The 23048-nt window shown below is 42.0% G+C and overlaps 1 protein-coding gene and 1 long non-coding RNA gene across 2 annotated transcripts in view; one reads left to right on the top strand and one right to left on the bottom strand.

Annotated features, from left to right (window-relative positions):
- Positions 1–5856, top strand: part of MATN3 (matrilin 3) — an 11159-nt gene extending 5303 nt beyond the window's left edge. The window contains exons 3-11 of the mRNA XM_083730257.1: positions 603–749; positions 1068–1214; positions 2265–2411; positions 2503–2649; positions 2734–2880; positions 2959–3105; positions 3191–3313; positions 4367–4501; positions 5620–5856. Of these exons, the coding sequence (XP_083586383.1) occupies positions 603–749; positions 1068–1214; positions 2265–2411; positions 2503–2649; positions 2734–2880; positions 2959–3105; positions 3191–3313; positions 4367–4501; positions 5620–5855 (1376 nt within the window). The 3' untranslated portion in view covers position 5856. The remainder of the gene's footprint in view (positions 1–602; positions 750–1067; positions 1215–2264; positions 2412–2502; positions 2650–2733; positions 2881–2958; positions 3106–3190; positions 3314–4366; positions 4502–5619) is intronic.
- On the bottom strand, positions 4286–23048 carry LOC310840870. Its single transcript, XR_014562226.1, has 2 exons — positions 22976–23048; positions 4286–4472 (listed from the first exon to the last, which is right to left on the bottom strand). It is a non-coding gene; the product is annotated as an uncharacterized lncRNA (long non-coding RNA).

Genomic DNA, 23048 nt, shown 5'->3' with positions numbered 1-23048 from the left:
AATTTATCCATTTATTATTCAACTACAGTGGTACCTCGGGTTAAGAACTTAATTTTTTTCTGGAGCTGTGTTCTTAACCTGAAAATGTTTTTAACCTAAGGTACAACTTTAGCTAATGGGGCCACCCGCTGCCGCCGTGTGATTTCTGTTCTCATCCTGACGCAAAGTTCTTAACCCGAGGTACTATTTCTGGGTTAGCGGAGTCTGTAACCTGAAGCGTCTGTAACCCGAGGTACCACTGTATTAATGTAATTCCTTAACATCCATCCTAGGTGGAGAGGGTTGTGCATCTGGAAGCCATGACTGTGAGCAATTGTGTGTGAGTAGCGATGGCTCCTGGCACTGTGAATGTTATGAAGGGTACACCTTGAATCAAGACAAGAGGACTTGCTCAAGGAAGGAGTTGGAGGCCCCCTCAGGTATCACATTTCATGAAATTTATTTTGTTTTCTAAGCAATTTAGCAATTCTTTATTCAACTATTAATTAACTTGCTCAAGGAAGGATCAGGAGGATCCTTCAGGTAACACATGCTGAGAGAAGATTTGTTCTTTCCTAATTTATTAATTAGGCATTAATGTAGTACCTTAATATATCTCGTAGGTCGGGAGACCTGCGGGCCTGGGACCCACAACTGTGAGCAGCTTTGTGTGAGTAGCAATGGCTCCTGGCACTGTAAATGCTATGAAGGATACACCTTGAATCCGGACAAGAGAACTTGCTCAAAGAAGGAGTTGGAAGCTTCCTCAGGTAACACATTTTGTGAGATTTCTTTTTTTCCTAAGTAACTTATCCATTTATTATCCAACTATTAATGTAATTCCTTAACATCTGTCCAAGGTGGAGAGAGTTGTTCATCTGGAAGCCACGACTGTGAGCAATTGTGTGTGAGTACAGATGGCTCCTTGCGTTGTGAGTGCTATGAAGGGTACATTTTGAATCCGGACAGAAAAACTTGCTCAAGGAAGGAGTTGGAGGTTCCCTCAGGTAACACATGTTATGTTGAGATTTGGCTTTTTATCAATTTATTATTGTGTTATTAAAGTAGTTCCTTAATGCCTCTCCTAGGTCGGGAGACCTGTGAGCCTGAGATCCACAACTGTGAGCAACTTTGCGTGAGTAGCGATGGCTCCTGGCGCTGTGAATGTTATGAAGGTTACACCTTGAATCCAGATAAGAGAACTTGCTCAAGGAAAGAGTTGGAAACTTCTTCAGGTAACATATTTTGTGAGATGTCTTCTATTTTCTAAGTAATTTATCCATTTATTATTCAACTACAGTGGTACCTCGGCTTAAGAACTTAATTCGTTCTGGAGCTCTGTTCTTAACCTGAAACTGTTTTTAACCTGAGGTACAACTTTAGCTAATGGGGCCACCCGCTACCGCCATGCGTTTTTGTTCTCATCCTAAAGCAAAGTTCTTAACCCGAGGTACTATTTCTGGGTTAGCGGAGTCTGTAACCTGAAGCGTCTGTAAACTGAGGTACCACTGTATTAATGTAATTCCTTAACGTCCATCCTAGGTGGAGAGGGTTGTGCATCTGGAAGCCATGACTGTGAGCAATTGTGTGTGAGTAGCGATGGCTCCTGGCGCTGTGAATGTTATGAAGGGTACACCTTGAATTCAGACAAGAGAACTTGCTCAAGGAAGGAGTTGGACGCTTCTTCAGGTAACACATTTTGTGAGATTTACCGGTTTTTTTTGCTCTATTAGACTCATTTTTCCCCTCCTAAAAAGTAAGGGGAAATGTGTGTGCGAATGCAGGCTGTGCAGCTATCCCAGAAGCCAGAACAGCAAGAGGGATCGCTGCTTTCGCTGCACAGTGATCCCTCTTGTTGTTCTGGCTTCTGAGATTCAGAATATTTTCTTTCTTGTTTTCCTCCTCCAAAAAATTAGTTGTGTCTTATGGTCTGGTGCGACTTATAGAGCGAAGAATACGGTATTTTGTTTTCTGTGTAATTTATCCATTTAGTGTTCAACTATTACAGTGATACCTTGGAAGTAAAATGGAATCCGTTCCGGAAGTCTGTTCGATTTCCAAAACGTTTGGAAAACAAAGTGTGGTTTCCTATTGGCTGCAGGAAGCTTATGCAGCCAATCCGAAGCTGCAGAAGCACCATCAGACGTTTGAGTTCCAAAGGACGTTCGCAAACCGGAGCACTCACTTCCGGGTTTGCACTGTTTGAGAGCCAAAACGTCCAAGTACCAACACGTTCGGGTTTCCAAGGTACAACTATTAATGTAATTCCTTAACATCTGCCCTAGGTGGAGAGGGTTGTGCATCTGGAAGCCATGACTGTGAGCAATTGTGTGTAAGTACAGATGGATCCTGGCGTTGTGAATGCTATGAAGGGTACACCTTGAATCCGGACAAGAGAACTTGCTCAAGGAAGGAGCTGGAGGTTCCCTCAGGTAACATATTTTGTGAGATTTCTTCTGTTTTCTAAGTAATTTATCCATTTATTATTCAATTATTAATGTTAGACCTTAACATCTGCCCTAGGTGGAGAGGGTTGTGCATCTGAAAGCCATGACTGTGAGCAATTGTGTGTGAGTACAGATGGCTCCTGGCACTGTGAGTGCTATGAAGGGTACACTTTGAATCCGGACATGAGAACTTGCTCAAGGAAGGAGTTGGAGGCATCTTCAGGTAACATGTTTTGTGAGATTTGTTTTATTTAAAAAAGTAATTTATAACTTAGTTATTAATGTAATTCTTAATTATCTGTCCTAGCTGGAGAAGGTTGTGCACCTGGAAGCCACGACTGTGAGCAATTGTGTGTGAGTAGCGATGGCTCCTGGCACTGTGAGTGCTATGAAGGGTACATTTTGAATCCAGACAAGAGAACTTGCTCAAGGAAAGAGTTGGAGGCTCCCTCAGGTAACATGCTATAAAAAGATTTGTTGTTTTTTTTTAAATTATTATTTAGTTACTGATATAGTTCCTTATCCAACCTAGGTGAAGAGAACTGTGTAGCTGGAACACACAACTGTGAGCAAATCTGTTTGAGTAGTAATGGCTCCTGGCATTGTGAGTGTTATGAAGGGTACACCTTGAATCCGGATAAAAGAACTTGCTCAAGGAAGAATCTGGAGGCTCCTTCACGTAATACATTTTCTGAGGGCCTTATTATTTATTTATTTTGAAAGTTTAGTATTGAATTATTAATGTAGTTCCTCATCTGTCCTAGGTGGGGAGAGCTGTGTACCTGGGACTCACAATTGTGAGCAAATCTGTGTGAGTAGCGATGGCTCCTGGCATTGTGAGTGCTTTGAAGGCTACGTCTTGAATCAAGACAAGAGGACTTGCTCACGTAAGAATCTGGCAGCTTCATTAGCCAGCACATTTCGTGATGGGAGGTTTTGTGGGGTTTTTTTGGTTTAGAAGCGTTCAGCAATGTGATTTCTTATTTGCAGTTGAATAATCTTATTGTTCTTCAAAACTATCTTGTAATCTAGGTCATTATTATTTATTCCCATATTGATGGTGAAGGAGGGCTCTGAGGGAATAGCATCCCCAAAGCTTTAGTTATACCTTTCCATGTCATGGCTAAAGTACAGTTTGAGTTGGAGAGTTCCCCATGTCTCAGGTGACAAACCTAGCTATTCTGTCACATCCGCTCTCTCTAAATACCCCAAGAGGGTGATTCGAATCATTTTTCAATTAGCATGTCTTGTTTTCCCCTCAGTTACAAAAGTATTTATAAACTAAGAACTTTCTCTCTCTCTCTCTCTCTATATATATACAGTCATACCTCAGGTTACAGAAGCTTCAGGTTTTTTCAGGTTGCAGACCACCAAAACCTGGAAGTACCAGAATGGGTTACTTCTGGATTTCAGCAGTTGCGCATGCGCAGAAGTGCTAAATTGTGTTTTGCACATGTGCAGAATGCCGAATTGCAACCTGCGTGTGCGCAGAAGCACTGAATCGCAACCCACGTGTGCACAGGCGCACCGCTGCGGCTTGCGAACGTGCATCTTGCACGGATCACGTTCACAACCCGAGTGTCCACTGTATATATAATGGTTGTACCAGATCAGGCCACTTTGAGCCCTCTTGATGGAAAGGCAGGATATGGATGTGCTAAATGAGTAAATGTGTCTTTGTGAAGACCAAGTTACACGGTATATCTCAACTCCCTCCCTAGCTAGAGAAAAGGATGTTTGCACAACTGGAGACCATGACTGCGAACAGATCTGTGTCGCCAGCGGTGACTCTTGGCGCTGCGACTGCTTTGAAGGGCACACCTTGAATCCGGACAAGAAGACCTGTTCAAGTAAAGATATGGCAGCTCATTCAGCATATATTTAATGAGAAAGGGAGGGTGCAAGCCTATTTATCGCAATTCTCTCTTTTTTAAAAATAGTTCATTCTTCAGCTTTGGACGTCTGTGCTCCTGGAACCCACAACTGCCAACAAATCTGTGTTCCCAGTGGCAGTTCCCATCGTTGTGAGTGCTATGAAGGATTCACCTTGAATGCAGATAAGAAAACATGCTCAAGTAAGAATCTGGCCGATACATCAGGAAGGAAAAGCATAGTGTTGCTTCTTTCCCCCCAGTACATATTTCAGTTTGCTTGAGAAACTGCATTCTTAGTGGGCTTGCTGCCATTTTTCTTGGGAATGGTCTCTCTCCCCTTGGCTGCGTACATGCCATGCATTTAAGGCACCCACCCCTCAAGAATCCTAGGATCTGTAGTTCACCCGACACAGCATCCGAACAAACTACAGTTCCCAGGATTCTTTGGGGTGTGTGGAAATGTGTTTTTAAATGTGTGGTGTGTAACAGCTGCATGACAGGACGACGCTTTCCCTTGAAGAGAGATGTACTGTGGAGGAAAGCTATGCTGTCATGACATCTTCTATCATGGAGACATTTAATGGTTTTCTGTCCAGGACATCCCCTTTTGGGGAGCTGTGCTCTCCCATGGGTCATGTGACTCACATGGGAGTCCAGCCCAGAAGACACACACCCCAGTTTTGTCCTGGGACATGCTGGAGGGCATAGTGGCACCATTCACACAGCAAAAACTACAACAGAGATGTCAACATTTTCAAAAGTAAGGGGGTCCATGACTCGGCCTTTTAAAAAACAGGGCGTCCACAGTACTCAGCTAATTGGGAACCACTGGTTTAGATACTAATGTTTTATTTATTGTACCCTGCTCTGAGATTGCTTGTGGCAATGAAGGTAAAGGTAAAGGGACCCCTGACCATTAGGTCCTGTCATGACTGACTCTGGGGTTGCGGCGCTTATCTCGCTTTATTGGCCGAGGGAGCCAGCGTACAGCTTCCAGGTCATGTGGCCAGCATGACTAAGCCGCTTCTGGTGAACCAAAGCAGTGCACGGAAACGCCGTTAACCTTCCTGCCAGAGCAGTACCTATTTATCTACTTGCACTTTGACGTGCTTTCGAACTGCTAGGTTGGCAGGAGCAGGGACCGAGCAACGGGAGCTCATCCCGTTGTGGGGATTCAAACCGCCGACCATCTGATTGGCAAGCCCTAGACTCTGTGGTTTAACCGACAGCGCCACCCGCGTCCCGTGGTAATGAAGAGTGGGTAACAAATATTGTTAATACGTAGATAACCGAAAGCATATGGTTCATTCTCTCCTCAGGAATAGCAAGAAGCCATCTTCCTTCTACGACAACGGAAGAGGCCTGTAAATGTGAATCACTTGCTAAATTTCACAAGCTGGCCACTTCATACCTTGAGGCAATATCTACAAAACATATCCTTTCTTTTGAGATCTTTTCAGTGGTGGATGCATTGCTGTTTCGTGTGCTTCCTTGTGTGGCAAACATCTCTGCAAAATCTGATCTGCAACCATGTGATATGTTCCTTAACGGTTGACCACTAGATGATCTGTCCAAGAAATTAGAAGCATACCAGTATGGTGCAGAACATGTCTAGAGCTGAAGAACTGGCTGCAATTAAAAACAATTCCTTTCTATTGCACTTTGCAAGCTTTTCTTTCAAAGGAGTTGCTTTGTGGTTAAAAAAAAAAAGTGCAAATATGTGTAGTGACGCCACTTGTGTAATGCACATAATTGTGTCTAATCAAAGAAAGTTCATTCTGCATAAAAATCAATGTTGTTGTTTTTATAGTCATATGCACTGTGCGGTGCATATTTCTACAACTATATTTAAATGTGGTGGTTAAAACTAAATCTGCCCCTCTCATATCCAACCATTTATAGGTACAGAGAAAGCCATATAAAGAGTTGTGGCTGGTATGGTGCATTGTAAAAACTTTTTTGCATCTGGCAAAGTAGAATATAAATGCTATCTCCTATCTCTGATTTCCATTTAAATGGTATTTCTTTGCCCTTAGAGACATATATGGGACGCGGGTGGCGCTGTGGGTAAAACCTCAGCACCTAGGGCTTGCCGATCGCATGGTCGGCGGTTCGAATCCCCACGGTGGGGTGAGCTCCCGTCTTTCGGTCCCAGCTCCTGCCCACCTAGCAGTTCGAAAGCACTCTTAAGTGCAAGTAGATAAATAGGTACCGCTTTATAGTGGGAAGGTAAACGGTGTTTCCGTGTGCTGCGCTGGTGCCGGCTCACCAGAGCAGCTTCGTCACGCTGGTCACATGACCCGGAAGTGTCTTCAGACAGCGCTGGCCCCCGGCCTCTTAAACGAGATGGGTGCGCAACCCCAGAGTCGGTCACGACTGGCCCGTACGGGCAGGGGTACCTTTACCTTTACTTTAGAGACATATATGTCCAGTGGGACAAGCTGCTCTAAATGACATTCATGCCCCTTTAAACTTCATTTTTTAATCCAGAAGGACTCAAAATATATCAGCAGAATGGACTTGCTCAAATATCACTACTATGTGGATGAAACACAATGTACAGTGGAAGGTTAAAAGCCCCTGACATTATTTGCCTATGACATGTTAATGTAATTTACATCTTGCAACCTTTCATTTTAATAAAGATCAGCATACTCTGGAAAAGTTTTCTCTTCTTTTCTATGTAGCTCCGTGGGAATGTATACAATACATTAAAAAACAGGAAATTTGTTTGTCACTGTGAAAGCGACTTAGCCCATGGTTCATTGATTCAACGCGAGTTCTTATCTTAATATAGTTGTCCCTTATTCTCTATTACAGGTCCTTAAAATAAACAAATGCTTTTTTATCTGAATAGCAAGTTTTGATTTTCCCACAGGGACCCTACATGCACTACTTATTGTTCACTAAGTTAGGGTTGCCATATTTCTAGAAGAGTCAGGACCCAAAAGTCATTTAGCTTTTTTCAGGCAACAACCTCCTAGATATTTTGACGATTTTCCAAACTCCCTGCCGGAATTAAATCCCGGACATGTCTAGGAAATTCCAGACGTATGGCAAACCTAACTGTGTGTGAATATGTGTTCATACCCTGAGGTGGGAAAAATGAATTGCACAAATATAAACTGACGCAAGAGAGGAAGTAGACTAGAGCGTTCCTAATAAAGGCTCTGTGTCTCTGATATTTGGATACTTAATGTCAACACAGAGAGATGCACTGAAGAAGGGAGGTTAAACCTGTAAAAAATAATAATCATCATCTCACACAGCTGCCAAAGATGTTCAGGACTTGTATTAGATAAAATAAACATGGGGAGTAGTAACTCCAGCCTCTGGGTGGGCAGACACAGAAGTTGCACCTGGACAACCAAGTCATAGCTGGTCATACAGCTGAGCTCTCTCTCACCCCATTTCTCGCTTTGTCCCTCTCCATTCTCAGCAGTCCCCAAAAAGGTAAAGGTAAAAGGACCCCTGATCATTAGGTCCAGTCGTGACCGACTCTGGGGTTGCAGCGCTCATCTCACTTTATTGGCTGAGGGAGCCGGCGTACAGCTTCCGCGTCATGTGGCCAGCATGACTAAGCTGCTTCTGGTGCAACGGGACATCATGATGGAAACCAGAGCGCATGGAAACACTGTTTACCTTCCTGTCGCAGCAGTACCTATTTGTCTACTTGCACTTTGACGTGCTTTCAAACTGCTAGGTGGGCAGGAGATGGGACCGAGCAACGGAAGCTCACCCCGTCACGGGGATTTGAACTGCCGACCTTTTGATCGGCAAGTCCTAGGCTCTGTGGTTTAACCCAGCACCCCCCAATACTAGCTTCCAAAAGCCAACCTTTAAGGGAGCCCATTATGGGGGGTGGGAAAACCTTTTGTTTTTGGAAATGGTTCCTCATTTTTGAAGGTAGGAAGGTTGCCCACACCTCAGAAGGGATGGATGGAAATGAAAGCAATCATAAAAGAACAGGTGACACATTTGTGTGGAAAGGTGGGGAGAGACAACCAAACTTTCCTTGAAACAAAATACAGTGGTACCTCGGGTTAAGTACTTAATTCGTTCTGGAGCTCCGTTCTTAACCTGAAACTGTTCTTAACTTGAAGCACCACTTTAGCTACTGGGGCCTCCTGCTGCCGCTGCGCCGCCGGAACTCAATCTCTGTTCTTATCCTGAAGCAAAGTTCTTAACCTGAAGCACTATTTCTGGGTTAGCAGAGTCTTTAACCTGAAGCGTGTGTCACCTGAAGCGTATGTAACCTGAGGTACCACTGAAAAAAAAATTCCTTCCAGTAGAACCTTAGTGAACAACTTTCCTCAACATGGAACTAGAGCAATTATCTCTGAAATACTTGACTGCCTCCCCCCAGCTTTCTCCTTGCATTGAGAACTCCTCTATCGGTCAGTATATTCCACTTTTTTATGTGTATATCCTGTTATGGAATATCAGTGACCCTATTTAATCTGCCACACCTAAATGTTAAGTTACATTTACATTTAATATATGAATATCATTTAAGAAATAAATCAACCAAGTGCATTCACTGAATTGCATGATTCCACATACGTAAATGCATGTGCATTCAGTATTTTCTGCTAATAGATGAGCACATATAATATCAAATGTATTATAAGCCAAACTCACCCTATTCACAGTGGCTGGGATCCTAACTTCCATGTGTCATCTGTTAAAAATACTAGACGGCAAATATCCACCACCTTCAAAGAATGGTAAATACTTGAGACTAGGACTATATGCATTTTTTAATTGCCAAAGGTTTCTGTAGCCTCACTAGTTCAGACTTAACAAACATCACTTTTCATAAACACAGCAAAATAATTAATGTTTTTGTCTTGTGGTTATCCCATCAAATTCCTGTCACAGATCGCCTGCCAATTTTATGAAAAGGTCTGGCTATTTTTATTTTTTTTAAAAAAGGCTTTGAAATACCTGATTCTGATTCACATATTTTTCCAGTTTTTGTTCTGCCTCGCTCTGTAATAATTTAAGATCCTCCCCTGATTTTCTCATTTTTCCCCTAAGTGGTGGGAAAAGGCCCACAGTACTTTTTCGGAGGGAATATAAGGTGAGCTGAATTTAAAGGTTTTGGCACTTTATCTTCGCTGTCATGGAATGCACCTAAGGCACAAAATAATAGGGATGGTTGAGGCTGCTTGCTAAATGCACATCTATCAGCCCCCTTCACCTGTGGATTGCATGAAGCGGAATCACTGGAAGAATGGGGCTGGTGCCTCTGGCCCCACTCTCAGTATTGCATAGTGCTGATGATTCCTACACCGACTGTTCACATATTAGCCGTGGACATCAGAGGGATGCCTTGCGACTTCAGGTACGGGACCAGAAGTACAGCCCCATTCTAAGCATGTTTTTCCTCCCCGATGCACACCTGAAGAGCAGTGCCGGTTTTACATAGAAGCTAAACAAGCTATAGCTTAGGACCCCACTCTCTTGGGGGCCCCCAAAAAAAACTTAAAGGAAAAAAAGAACTGGATGTACATTTCCAAAATATAAGATAAAATACATATTCTGTTATCTGCAAATGGCTTTAGATACCTGTTAGGTCCATAAATTACCATACAGCATATATTCAACACAAAAAAGCAGCGACAATTTGTTGTTGAGAAAGGACAGCTGGACATATAAAGAGCCCCATTACCTTCAGTAGCTTAGGGCCTCGTCAGACCTAAATCCGGCTCTGCTGAAGAGGGCTATTGATTTTCATAGCAAAACCCGAATGGCTTTAATGGATTAGACAAATTCATGCAGGAGAAAGGCTATCAGCGACCATGTTCTCTCCTCCAGTATTGGAGGCAGTAGGACTCTGAATTCCAGTTACTGGGAATCACCAGAGTGCTGTTGTGGTCAGGTTCTGTTCTGAGGCTTCCCACTAGCGTCTGTGGAAAAAGGATGCTGAATTAGATGGGTCGGTCTTTTTCTGGCTGGTTCAGTGGTTCAGTGTTCTTCTGCCTGATCCTCTTATGTTCTTTATCTTGCACAATACTTTGATCAGAGGTTAGGACTACAGTGGTACCTCAGGTTAAGAACTTAATTTGTTCTGGAGGTCCGTTCTTAACCTGAAACTGTTCTTAACCTGAAGTACCAGTTTAGCTAATGGGGCCTCCTGCTGCCGCCACGCCACCAGCGCACGATTTCTGTTCTCACCCTGAAGCAAAGTTTAAGGGGTACTATTTCTGAGTTAGCGGAGTCTGTAACCTGAAGCGTTTGTAACCTGAAGCATCTGTAACCCAAGGTACCACTGTATCTTGCTTTGCGATGTGTGCCTCCTTGCCCAAAATTGTTTTTACTCTTTCCAACATGGCCCTGTTTCTCCTGCTTCAAAATCCAGTCTTCCTGATTACCCATCAACACTTCCTTGTTTTCTTTCAGGGTCTACAATGTAGGTGAATGATATGCCTTTTGAATGATGCCCAAAGCCACCTGGGTAAGCTGCGATTTCAATCAATACAGTGGTACCTCTGGATGCGAACGGGATCCGTTCCAGAGCCCTGTTCGCATCCTGAAGAGAATGCAATCAGTGTCTGCGCGTGCACGGGTCACGATTCATCGCTTCTGCGCATGACATCATTTTGACGTGTTCCATTACTTCTGGGTCGCCGCGGAGCGCAACCAGAAAACGCTGAACCTGAAGCAACTTTAACCCGAGGTATGACTGTACTTTATTTTGCCAGTCTTTGATGAAAGCTACCCAGGATTGCTGTTTCCAAGATAAAACTGCCTGAGATCACCTTTGGATGAATCACATACTCACAACTTGAGAGATACTTTATTAACTACTATTACAAACATATTAGTAGTTTTGCTCTGCATCCATCTCTCTCTCTCTCTCTCTCTCTCTCTCTCTCTCTCTCTCTCTCACTCTCTGTTTTAACTTATCCCGATTTTGATTATTTAGATAATAACATTTATATGGTTTCAGGGACCAAGGAATCCAATTTGTCAAATAACAGCATTTTATAACAGACAATTATTATTATATAATTATTATATAGTGACCTCCCTGGGGCACAAGTCTGGGCATTGTGTATGGAAGTCCTGGACTCCTCAGATGACAAGACCTTGATTTCGGCCTTGCTGATGACTAGATTACTGCATATTTGAAACTACATTATCTTTGCACTTAAACGTTGTGTTTAAATTTACTATTATTTTAAAACTGTCGCACTTATACGTTGTGTTTAAATCTACTATTAGTTTAAAACTGTTATTCTTAGCAGAATATACACGTTTTTCTTTTCAACTCTTGAGTAGGAATTATTCCTTGTATTGAAACTTTTGGCCAGAGCTCTTGGTATATCCTTTTTAGTGTACTTTCAACAAGAACTCCAATTTCTTTAGTGGTCCAAAGGAAAGCAGAGCAATAGGTCTGGCACCAGCGTAGCTGTGGGGGTTGCCAGAAGGAGGAGTAAAAAGGTAAAAAGTAAAGGACCCCTGGACGGTTAAGTCCAGTCAAAGGCAACTATGGGGTTGCGGCGCTCATCTTGCTTCAGGCCGAGGGAGCCGGTGTTTGTCCACAGACAGCTTTCCAGGTCACGTGACCAACATGACTAAACCGCTTCTGGAGCAATGGAACACTGTGATGGAAACCAGAGCGCGTGGAAATGCCATTTACCTTCTCGCTGCAGCGATACCTATTTATCTGCTTGCGTTAGTGCGCTTTCAAACTGCTAAGTTGGCAGGAGCTGGGACAGAGCAAAAGGAGCTCACCCCGTTGTGCGGATTTGAACTGCCAACCTTACTATCAGAAAGCCCGAGAGGCTCAGACCACAGCGCCACCTGCGTCCCAGCCAGGAGGAGGAATAAAAGATGACATCCTACTGTCTTAGGGACTCCACTCCGAATTTGTGTAGGGTTTACCCCTTAGACTTTTTCTCTCCCAAAGATGTCCCACAAGGCAGCAGAGGTTTAGGATAAGAGTTTTCCTTCTCCTAGATGGGCTACCTTGACAGGTTGACAAGCCCCATCTGCTCCTCATTTCCCCCCACTACAGCACATGCAGGAAAAAAACACCTTATTGACTATTGGACCCACTACCGTATTGGTCTCATCTGTCTCCAGAGAAGACACCAACAGTATCTATCAAAGCCACATCAAATCAGGAGAGTGGTTTTATTTGGTTTTACTTTTCATTTCCATTTGGGCTTTTGACTAGGACTGGTGTGCATACACTCTTTGAAAAGAAAAGGAAAAAAGCAAGACTTTCAAACCAGGTCTGGAAACTTAGGCAATGGTCCATCGCTCAGAGTAAATGTGTCACTGCCACAGTAAACGAAAAGTTGGTAGTCAGACCAAAGATCTGTGAGAGGTTTTTTTTTTTTTTTTAAGGCTCACATTTGTTCAGATTTTCAGAATAATTTACAGCTTTGTTTTGGGTATTCTTAGAGTCGTTTTTGCAAACCCTGTTTGCCGGCATGACTTAATGTGTATTTGTTTTTTTTTTATAATATTTTTTTATTAGTTTTATATAATACAGAAAAAAGAATAAAGAACGTATTGCAAAAGTAAAGAAGAAAGGTTACAAATTTTTCTTACTCCTTTTTCCAAATCTGTTGGACTTCCCCACGTCCTCCCAACCCTGCATTCTCTGTGATGCATAACGTCTGCAATTTGTTAACTTGTTTCAATACTTATTATATCTTCTTTTTTATCATGTTACCCAATTTCAAATGTAATATAACCCAAATCATGTACATTTTCATTTTAACACAATAAAGTTGTTTCATTATTCTATCTCTGACTCCTTGTACCTTAATTTCCATTTCTTTAATTTAACATTACTGAAACTAGAATTTCCTAGAGGGTGCGTTTTTTAACATTCATACAACTTATAATGTTTTTGCAAATAGTCTTTAAATTTTCTCCAATCCTCCTCGAATGTTTCTTCTCCCAAGTCTCGGATTCTGCCAGTCATTTCGGCCAGTTCCATATAGTCCATCAACTGCGTGTGCCATTCCTCCAGTGTGGGTAAATCTTGTGTCTTCCAATATTTTGCAATCAGAATCCTTGCTACTGTAGTAGCATACATAAAAAAAGTTCTGTCCTTCTTAAACACTCTCCGGTCCACCATGCCCAGAAGGAAGGCCTCTGGTTTCTTAGGTAAGGTAAATCTCAGTACCTTTTTTAGTTCATTATGAATCATTTCCCAGAAGGCCTTCACTTTCGGGCAGGCCCACCAGAGGTGAAAGAATGTCCCTTCCGCCTCTTTACATTTCCAGCATTTATTATCAGACAGGTGATATATCTTAGCAAGCTTGACTGGGGTCATGTACCACCGGTATATCATTTTCATAATGTTTTCCTTCAAGGCACTACATGCCGTAAATTTCATTCCGGTGTTCCATAACCTTTCCCAGTCTTCAAACATAATGTTATGCCCCAAATCCTGCGCCCACTTTATCATGGCGGATTTGACTGTCTCATCCTGAGTATTCCATTTAAGCAGCAGGTTATACATTCTCGAAAGTAGTTTACTTTTTGGTTCTAACAATTCTGTCTCTAGTTTCGATTTTTCCACCTGGAATCCAACCTTCTTATCTACTTTGAAGACCTCTTGAATTTGTGCATAATGCAAACAATCTCGCACCTTGTTTTTTAGTTTTTCCAAGCTCTGCAGCCTCCAATTGTCTCCAATCTTTTCAATGATTTCCCCATATTTAGGCCAATTGGCTTCCATATTAGGTCTCTTACGTGCCTTGGCCTCCACCGGCGAGAGCCACCTCGGAGTCTTACTCTCCAATAAGTCTTTATATTTTGTCCAGACCATTAAAATTGCTCTCCTGACAATGTGGTTTTTAAACAATTTGTGCACTTTAACCTTGTCATACCACAAATATGCATGCCACCCAAAAGCATTGTCAAACCCTTCCAGATCTAGGACATCAGTGTTTTCCAGTAAAATCCAATCTTTCAATCAGCAGAAGGCTGCAGCTTCGTAATATAACCTGAAGTCTGGCAGGGCAAATCCCCCTCTTTCTTTCGCATCAGTTAGTATCTTAAACTTTATTCGGGGCTTTTTGCCCTGCCAAACAAACTTAAAAATATCCTTCTGCCACTTTCCAAAACATTCCACCTTGTCCACGACCTGTAGGGTCTGAAACAAAAATAGCATTTTTGGCAATACATTCATCTTTATAGCTGCTATTCGGCCCAACAAGGAAAGTTTCAATCTTGACCATGTTTCCAAATCTCTTTTGATTTCTAACCAACATTTCTCGTAGTTATCCTTAAACAAATTCAAATTTTTGGAGGTTAGATACACCCCTAGGTATTTTACTTTTTTAACCACATTTAATTCTGTTTCCTTCACAAACTCATCTGTTTCTGTACTTGTCAAATTTTTTGCTATAACCTTAGTTTTTTGCTTGTTCAGCTTAAATCCTGCCACCCGACCAAAGTCCGAAATTAATTCTAACACTCTTTTAGTACTAGAGACAGGCTCCTGCAATGTTAATACCAGGTCATCTGCAAATGCTTTCAATTTATATTGTTTCACTCCGACCTCAATTCCCTGTACCAACCGGTCCTTTCTAATCATGTTCAATAGCACCTCCAGAACTGAAATAAACAATAGGGGGGATAGGGGGCACCCCTGCCGTGTCCCTTTTTCAATTTTAAACTCCTCTGTCACCACATTGTTTACTATCAATTTCGCTTTTTGTTCTGAATATATTGCTTCTATTCCATTTTCAAACCCCCGCCCCACTCCCATCCCTTCCAAATTTTTCTTCATAAACATCCAGGAAATATTATCAAAGGCTTTCTCCGCATCAATAAAAATTAACACCGCTCTAGTATTTAGATTTGTTTGTAAAAGTTCCAAAATGTCGATAATGTTTCTTGTGTTGCCAAACAAATGCCTACCAGGGAGAAAGCCAGCCTGGTCTTTATGGATCACTTCATTAAGCACTTTTTTAAACCTACTTGCCAAAATGTCTGCAAAAAATTTGTAATCCACATTTAGGAGTGAGATGGGGCGGTAGTTCTTCAGCTGAGTCTTTTCAGTTTCTAGTTTGGGTATCAATGTGATGAAGGCTTCTTTCCACGTTTCCGGTGCCTTCCTCCCCTCCATAATCTGGTTACAAACCTCCAACAAAGGCTGTATCAAATAGTCTTTCAAAACCTTATAGTATTTGGAGGTAAGTCCGTCGGGGCCTGGAGATTTGCCTAATTGTAGGTTCTGAATGGCACTTTCAATTTCTTGCTGTGTAATATTACTATTCAGGGTTGTTCTCATTTCCTGAGGTATTTTCTGTAATCCGTTGGTTTTGAGAAATTGGTCCACCTCCGAATCTTTCTGTGGCCCTTGTGAATAAAGTTCTTTGAAATATCTCTGGAAGCACTTTCTAATTTCCTCGGGTTTCTGAACCATTCTCCCTTCAATCTCTAGATTTGTAACAGTATTAAGTTTCTGTCTCTTTTTCAACTGCCATGCTAGCAGTTTCCCACACTTATTTGCTGATTCAAAGGATCTTTGTTTCATTTGTTTAATTTTCCATTCCACCTCTTGATTTATCAATTTCAAATATTGTGCTTGGAAAAATTTCACTTCTCTCAGCACCTCCTTCGACTTTGGCCTAGATCTTAATTTTTTCTCTCCATCTCTTATTTTTTCCAATATCTTCTCCTTCTTTTCATTCCAGAATTTTTTCTTGATCGTATTTTGTTGTATTAGAAACCCTCTCATAACTGCTTTACTTGCGTCCCATATTATTCTTTTTTCCACAGTAGTATTTAAATTTATCTCAAAATAGTCCTTTAAAGTTTTTTGGGCCTTCCTAACAATCTTCTCGTCCCTTAATAAGGTGTCATTCATTTTCCATCTGAAGGATCCGATTGTATTTAGTCTCAATTCCATTTTCAAAGCATTATGGTCGGAGCAGGTTTTTGGGCAGATTTCCACCTTTCTAGTCTTGGGTGCCAGTCCTCTAGTTATCCATATTTGGTCGATTCGTGTCCATGTCAGATGAGCTTCAGAAAAGAAAGTCCCTTCTTTTCCTAGGGGGTTCTTAACCCTCCATATGTCAATCAAGTCCACATTGTCAGTCATTTCAAAAAAAGTTTTAGGTAGTCTGCCATCTTTCGTTATGTTAGCACTTTGCGACTTATCCATATTTACAGACACAACCCCATTCATGTCACCCATCATGATGATGTTGTTATTATAGTCTAAGTAGTCCAGCATAATCTCATGCAGCTTCCTGAAAAATTCCGATTTTCCTTCATTTGGGGCGTATATTCCTAATATCAGAAATTTTTCTCCTTGTGTCTGAATTTCAATCGCCAAAATTCTGCCGTGATCATCTTTAAATAAGAATTTCGGTGACAGGCTCTCCTTTGCATATATCACCACACCTCTTTTCTTCACTTTATCCGAAGAGATAAATTCTTGGCCTAGTCTTTTATTAATTAACACTTTTCTGTGGAGCCTTGTCACATGCGTTTCTTGCAGGCAAATAATGTCCAAATGTTCTTTTTTCAATATATGAAATACTTTTCTTCTTTTTTCCGGAGAATTTCCGCCATTTATATTCCAACTAAGAAGCTGCAGCGACATCCTGGTCTAATTGGTGGGTCTACAATGGGGTGTCTAGGCTTCCCCCCGATCCCGGAGGTGGTAATGTTGGTCCAGATCCAGGCGGTGTAGGCTTTGGAGATGGTCCCGGTGGTGGTGGAGGCCAAGAAGCTGCAGCTCCTTTCTGGAGGTCCTCCTCGTGGTCGTGTAGGAACTTCTGTTGGTCCTCCGGTGTTTTAATTCTTACTTTCCTTCCTTTGTAAGTAAATGATAGTCCTTGTGGAAACTCCCACCTATAAGGGATTGTGTTATATCTCAACAATTTGGTCAAGTCTATATAAGTAGTCCTAAGGTCCAAAAGGTGTTTAGGTATGTCTCTGTAAATTTCAGCCTTTTTTCCTTCTATCTCCAAGGATTTTTTGAAATGTAGGCCTAGTATCTTGTCTCTTTCCTCTCTCGATCTCAAAATAACCAAGCAGTCTCTGGACTTGTCCTTCTTTATCAATTTTCCCAGTCTAAAGGCAGTCACAATTTTAAAGTCCTTATCTTCCTCTATCCCCCAGAATTTGGAGAACAAAAGTGTTAAAAATCCCTGTAGATTTCCTTCCTCCAATTCTGGGATAGCCCTTAATCTGAGATTATTTTCCTTACTTTTCAGTTCAACCAATGACAGGTAGGCTTGTTGTTCCCCTACCTGTCTTTTCAGAGGCCTTACTTCCCCCCTAATCTCATCAACCTTTTTATTCGCCTGTTCTGCTTTTTGACAAGCTTCCACCGCAAGCTTATAATTTTCAGTCGTTGCCCCTTGTAATTTTTCAATTGCCTGGGTATGATGGGAAACTTGCTCAGATAATTTAGTGATAGAGGATGTAGCTTGGTCAATTTTTGATGATTGGTTGTCCACTTTTTGATTTAAAATTCCAAGTTGTTCCAAGATTTGCTTCAGGACTATTTCAGATCCTCCAGTTGCCATATCTTCTGCAGCAGGCTCTGCAGCAGGCCCTTCAAATTCCACCTCCTGTGCTGTCAGCACAGTTGGAACGGATGATCTTCGTTGATGAGATAGGGTTGTTTGAACAAGTTGCCCTGGTTTCTTTTCTTTCTCTTTAGCTTTAGCTGCTCTTGTTCTCCCTGTACCACTCATTCCACACCTGCCTCTGTTCAAGGTCAAGTTTTCTTTTGTTTCATAAGTTAGACAAAGTCCAGAGTGTAAACAATTTAACCACAGAGAATCACAATAAAGTACAGTTCCCAGGCCTCTATATCTCCACAATCCTCTAGGTGGGGGTATTTCAAAGTTTCAAGGAAGGAGAGAACTCTTGTCCGCCATTGAAGTTCTTATATTCCCTATGTTAAGTCTTTGATAGTTCCAGAGCACAAAAGGAAGTTTCCACAGGCTTTCTTTGTCTTAAAGAGAAGCCACAAGGTGTCAAGAGGGGTCCCAGCAACAATGTTTAAACGTTAATGTCTCAGTCTATGTATCAGTTAAGCTCCAATAACAGTATCAGCAGTTTGACAGCTCTCCTTTACACACTGACAGCCCGATCGCTGGGTTGTCTCTTTTAACTCCACATAACTCAAAATTAGGAAGAAGGTCCCAAAGATAAAATCCACAACTTTTACAGAGATTTCCTGCTTGTCTTTTCGCTACAAAGTCTGTCAAATACACCCTCGTTTTACTTTTACAGTCCCCTTTCAGCGCTTCAGCACTCTTCTGCGCAATTGCTTTAATCTGGTTAGCAGGATCGGGAGACGGACTTCCTGTTACTCGCCTCCCGTTTTCAGCCAAATTTCAACCAAATTCCCAAATTTTCCGATGTTTAGCTCCCCTTACTCACGGGTATGTAGCAGCCAATTTTGATGTTTTCAAGAAGAAAGGTCGGCGCTCATCAGCAGCAGCAGCGCGGCTTTGCATCCACGAAAAGAGCGATGAACTCACAGCGCCGCTCCCCCTTTCGCGTTCCGGAGCCCCTTACGGAGCCCCTTCTTCGTTTCCGGGGGGGCTTTGGGCGCCCGCCGAGTCCCACGGCCGCAGGCTCGCTCTGCCTGCGGTTTTTCTTAACGGGTCTCCGCTTTGCCGTAGCGGACGACCCTTTTTCGCGGAGCCCCTCTTCACCAGGTAAAGAGGACCGCCATTGCTATTTTGCGCCGCCTCCGGAAGTCCGACTTAATGTGTATTTGAGGCTTCTCTTGTGGCCCTCAGGTTATAGAAGATAATTCTGCAGAGAAAACAAATCCTGGTTGAAATATGTTCCTATAGAAACAACAAAGGAAAAATGTGAATGTGCCAATAGTTGGATTTCAAAACTGCACAGCCACTGGTGACATAATAAACTCAGCAGCACTAATAGGATTTGCCATCTCGCTATGTCAATATCTTACTTGTAGGGTTAATTTCCCTTTCCCACATGCTAATTTAACTCAATATAGAATCATTTCACTCCATGTCCCTGGAAGACAGTTCAGAAACTTCAGTTGGTTCTGAATGCTGCAGCCTCAATGGTGTCTATGATCCATATTGGCTGATTCTGCTGCAGCTTCACTGACAGCCCACTGAACTTAAAAGATTGTTCTTTTGGGCATCTGAAGGATAGCACTGTGAGTTAGTTGCACTTAAACCTCACTATTTTCAATGAGAACTAAGCAATGATAAATTTGCCCTACAGCGTTCAATGGAATCTACATGCAACAGACCTACAGTGCAATCATAACATAGGAACGCCTTCTCAGAAGTAAGCTCCACTGAGTTCAATGAAACATACTTCCAGTTAAGTGTGTACTGTAGCCTTAGCCGGGATCCAAATCACAGTTTAGTGAAGTAGTAAACTGGGGTAATTTAACAGATAGTGTTATGACTCACAGCTGTAACCAGAGCTTTGATTAGAGTGGCTTGTTTGTTTTCATGCACAAAGGTAGGGCTGCCATACATCAGGACATTACCAGGATTTCACAGGCAGAGATGACGTACAGGGGGAATTTCCGAGATGTGGCGAAAAAAATTGGGTTTTTTGTGTTTTTGTTTTTTAACATCTTTATTGAAAGTTCAAAAAGTACATAATTATATGTGCACTGAATATGATGAGATGCAAATTAAAGAGAGAAAAAGAAAAAGAGAAACAGAACCCACGTAGAAGGGAAAATAAAGGGGGGAGGGGGGAAAAACCAAAACTGTATATTTTACAAGGTTGTTATTGTACTTCACCAGATTTGAACCTATTACAGTATTTGTAAGAATGGATTCCAAATATCATTGAATTTGTCCATGGCGTCTGTTTATATGCAAGTTGTTCATATGCTTGTGTAAGTCTTTTTTTTTGTAAAAAAAAAAAAAAAAAGCTTTACAACTTTCAGGGTGTCCTGGTTTTTACTTTTTGAAACACGGCAACCCTAAACAAAGAGCAATTCTGTTGTTGCGTGCCATCCCAATCTCAGAACTGTGTGAGATTTCAGGGGTTCCAGGTGCTTACACAGATATTCAACCTGAGCTTACAAGTCAGAGGCTTACAGCATTAACCCCCCCCCCCCAAGAAGGACTTGATTCTTCCATAGCCACAGCCTTGGATTTCCGCAGAAATCAAGCATGTCTCTCCCTTACATGCTTCAGCCTGTTGCCTGCTTCTAGCTCTCACACACCTCCAACTCTGGCTTTTGTCTTTCGATAACTACCAACCAGCTGAGGCAAGGGAGCACCACACATTTGTCCTCTGGCACAGAGCCATTTCCTTTGTTACCTTAACAACACATGCAAGGGCCATTACCTTACCAGGAAGATAGCATGGCTATTTCAGCAACGGATTCTTTGCTGGACCCAGGAAACAGAAGAGACTCAAGCACACAGCCTAACCCCCTGCATTTAAAAAAAACACTATAATGTTGAGTTTTGGGGTTCTTCTGCAAAAATTATGCTGCTTCAGTGTGTTTAGTTGGAGAGAAGGGAAGCTTCTAACATGTCTTTCCTGTCATATGGTATTAGTTCTGGGATTCTACACACTTGATTTTTGTTGTTGTTTAGTCGTTTAGTCGTGTCCGACTCTTCGTGACCCCATGGACCAGAGCACGCCAGGCACTCCTGTCTTCCACTGCCTCCCGCAGTTTGGTCAAACTCATGCTGGTAGCTTCGCGAACACTGTCCAACCATCTTGTCCTCTGTTGTCCCCTTCTCCTAGTGCCCTCCATCTTTCCCAACATCAGGGTCGTTTCCAGGGAGTCTTCTCTTCTCATGAGGTGGCCAAAGTATTGGAGCCTCAGCTTCACGATCTGTCCTTCCAGTGAGCACTCAGGGTTGATTTCCTTCAGAATGGAGAGGTTTGATCTTCTTGCAGTCCATGGGACTCTCAAGAGTCTCCTCCAGCACCATAATTCAAAAGCATCAATTCTTTGGCGATCAGCCTTCTTGATGGTCCAGCTCTCACTTCCATACATCATTACTGGGAAAACTATGGTTTTAACTATACGGACCTTTGTTAGCAAGGTGATGTCTCTGCTTTTTACACTTTTTGCTTTTTACACACTTGATAGATATGGTCTGAAAAGTTTAGAAACCCATTAAGGTGGTTAGAGGACGGAATGAACTCAGAAACAAACAAACAAACAAAAAAAGCAATTTAATGACTCATCCATTCCTGCAACTGAAATGATCTGAACCTTTTCTTCAAATCTGGCAGAACACTTTCTTAACATAAACGAGGCCTGAGACATAACACAAACAAAATGAATGCCTGTCCTGACTTTCTCTGATTTCTTGAAGTCACTCTCTACTTCACAAGGCCTTCCTTCTTCTTTTTGTATGGACACTATATACTGGGCCAAATAAGTTTCCAAAAACGTTGGAAGGAAAGAATTTGTGATGGCAACCCATGCTCAAACAGATCAGTCACAGCAGCACATGGAGTGGTTTTTTCCAAAGCTAAAACACCTTCAAATCAGGTATTGGGTGAAGGCTGAATCCACGCTCTGCCTATGCAGCCGATCAGTAGAATATTAGCTATTTTTAAAGGCTGCATACAGAGGATGCATTTTGCACATTCAATTTTCAACTCAGGTGAGAATATGCACCTGTAAGCTCATTTGTGCATGTGCAGTGCCCCTGTCCAGATTGGGGTAAGGGGAAGGAGACCAAGATGTTAAAGGTGTGGCAACCAAGCCTTCTGAGGAACGGATGAGGGAGTCAAGCATTGCTAAGCCTGCAGAAGAGAAGACTTGAGAGGTGATGATAGTGATCTTCAAATATCCGAAGGGGTGTGGCGTTGAAGATGGCGAGAACTTTTCTGATCTAGGGGGTAGGACCTGAACTGATGGAACGAAAGAAGGCATTACAAGAAAAAGGAGATTCCGACTAAACACGAGAAAGAACTTTTCTGAGGGTAAGAGCTTTTGGACAGCGGAAATGTGGAAATGTCTTGGACTCCTTTATCGGATGTTTCTAAACAGAGGTTCAATGGCCTTATATTAGAGATTTTTTTTGCTGCGATTCGTGCATTGCAGGAGCCTTCTATTTTCCAGGGATGTCCCCGATTTAGAGAAGCCATCCCAGTTTCTGATTTGACCCCTATTTTGATCAGATAAATGCTGGAGGGTACAGAGTTATCCAACCCCCCAAAGCCTTATGGTTGTTTTTTAAAAAAAAGTTTAATGTTTTATTATGTTTTTTATATGTTTTATTAATATTATTACAAGGGTACCTTGGTTTAAGAACAGCTTAGTTTATGAACAAATTGGATTAAGAACGCTGCAAACCCGGAAGTAGGTGTTTTGGATTGGGAACTTTGCCTTGGAAGCAGAACATGTTTCGCTTCCTGTTGAGTTTTGTTCCATTTTTAAATTGAGTCCGCTGCTGCTATGGGAAAGCACGCCTTGGTTTAAGAATGCTTTGGTTTAAGAATGGACTTCTGGAACGGATTAAGTTCGTAAACCAAGGTACCACTGTATTTTTATTTGCATATATAATGTCATATATATATATATAATTACTAATTATATATATATATATATATATATATATATATATATATGCATGTATACACATACACACACACATACATATATATTTGCTTACACACTGCCATAAATACTATTAGCAATATTTAAAATAATAATAATTATTCCCCGTAAGATTCCGTAGCCCAAACCCATTAAAAACCGCATGTGCTCCGTTTAGCTGCCATCCGAGCGAATATCCCAAACTATCCCGGAAGCTCCGAA

This window comes from Podarcis gaigeae, assembly GCF_964106915.1.
Source record: "Podarcis gaigeae genome assembly, chromosome: 3".
NCBI classification, from domain to species: domain Eukaryota; kingdom Metazoa; phylum Chordata; class Lepidosauria; order Squamata; family Lacertidae; genus Podarcis; species Podarcis gaigeae.
The sequence above is the reverse complement of the archived record's forward strand: the minus strand, read 5'-3'. Positions and strand labels throughout refer to the sequence as shown.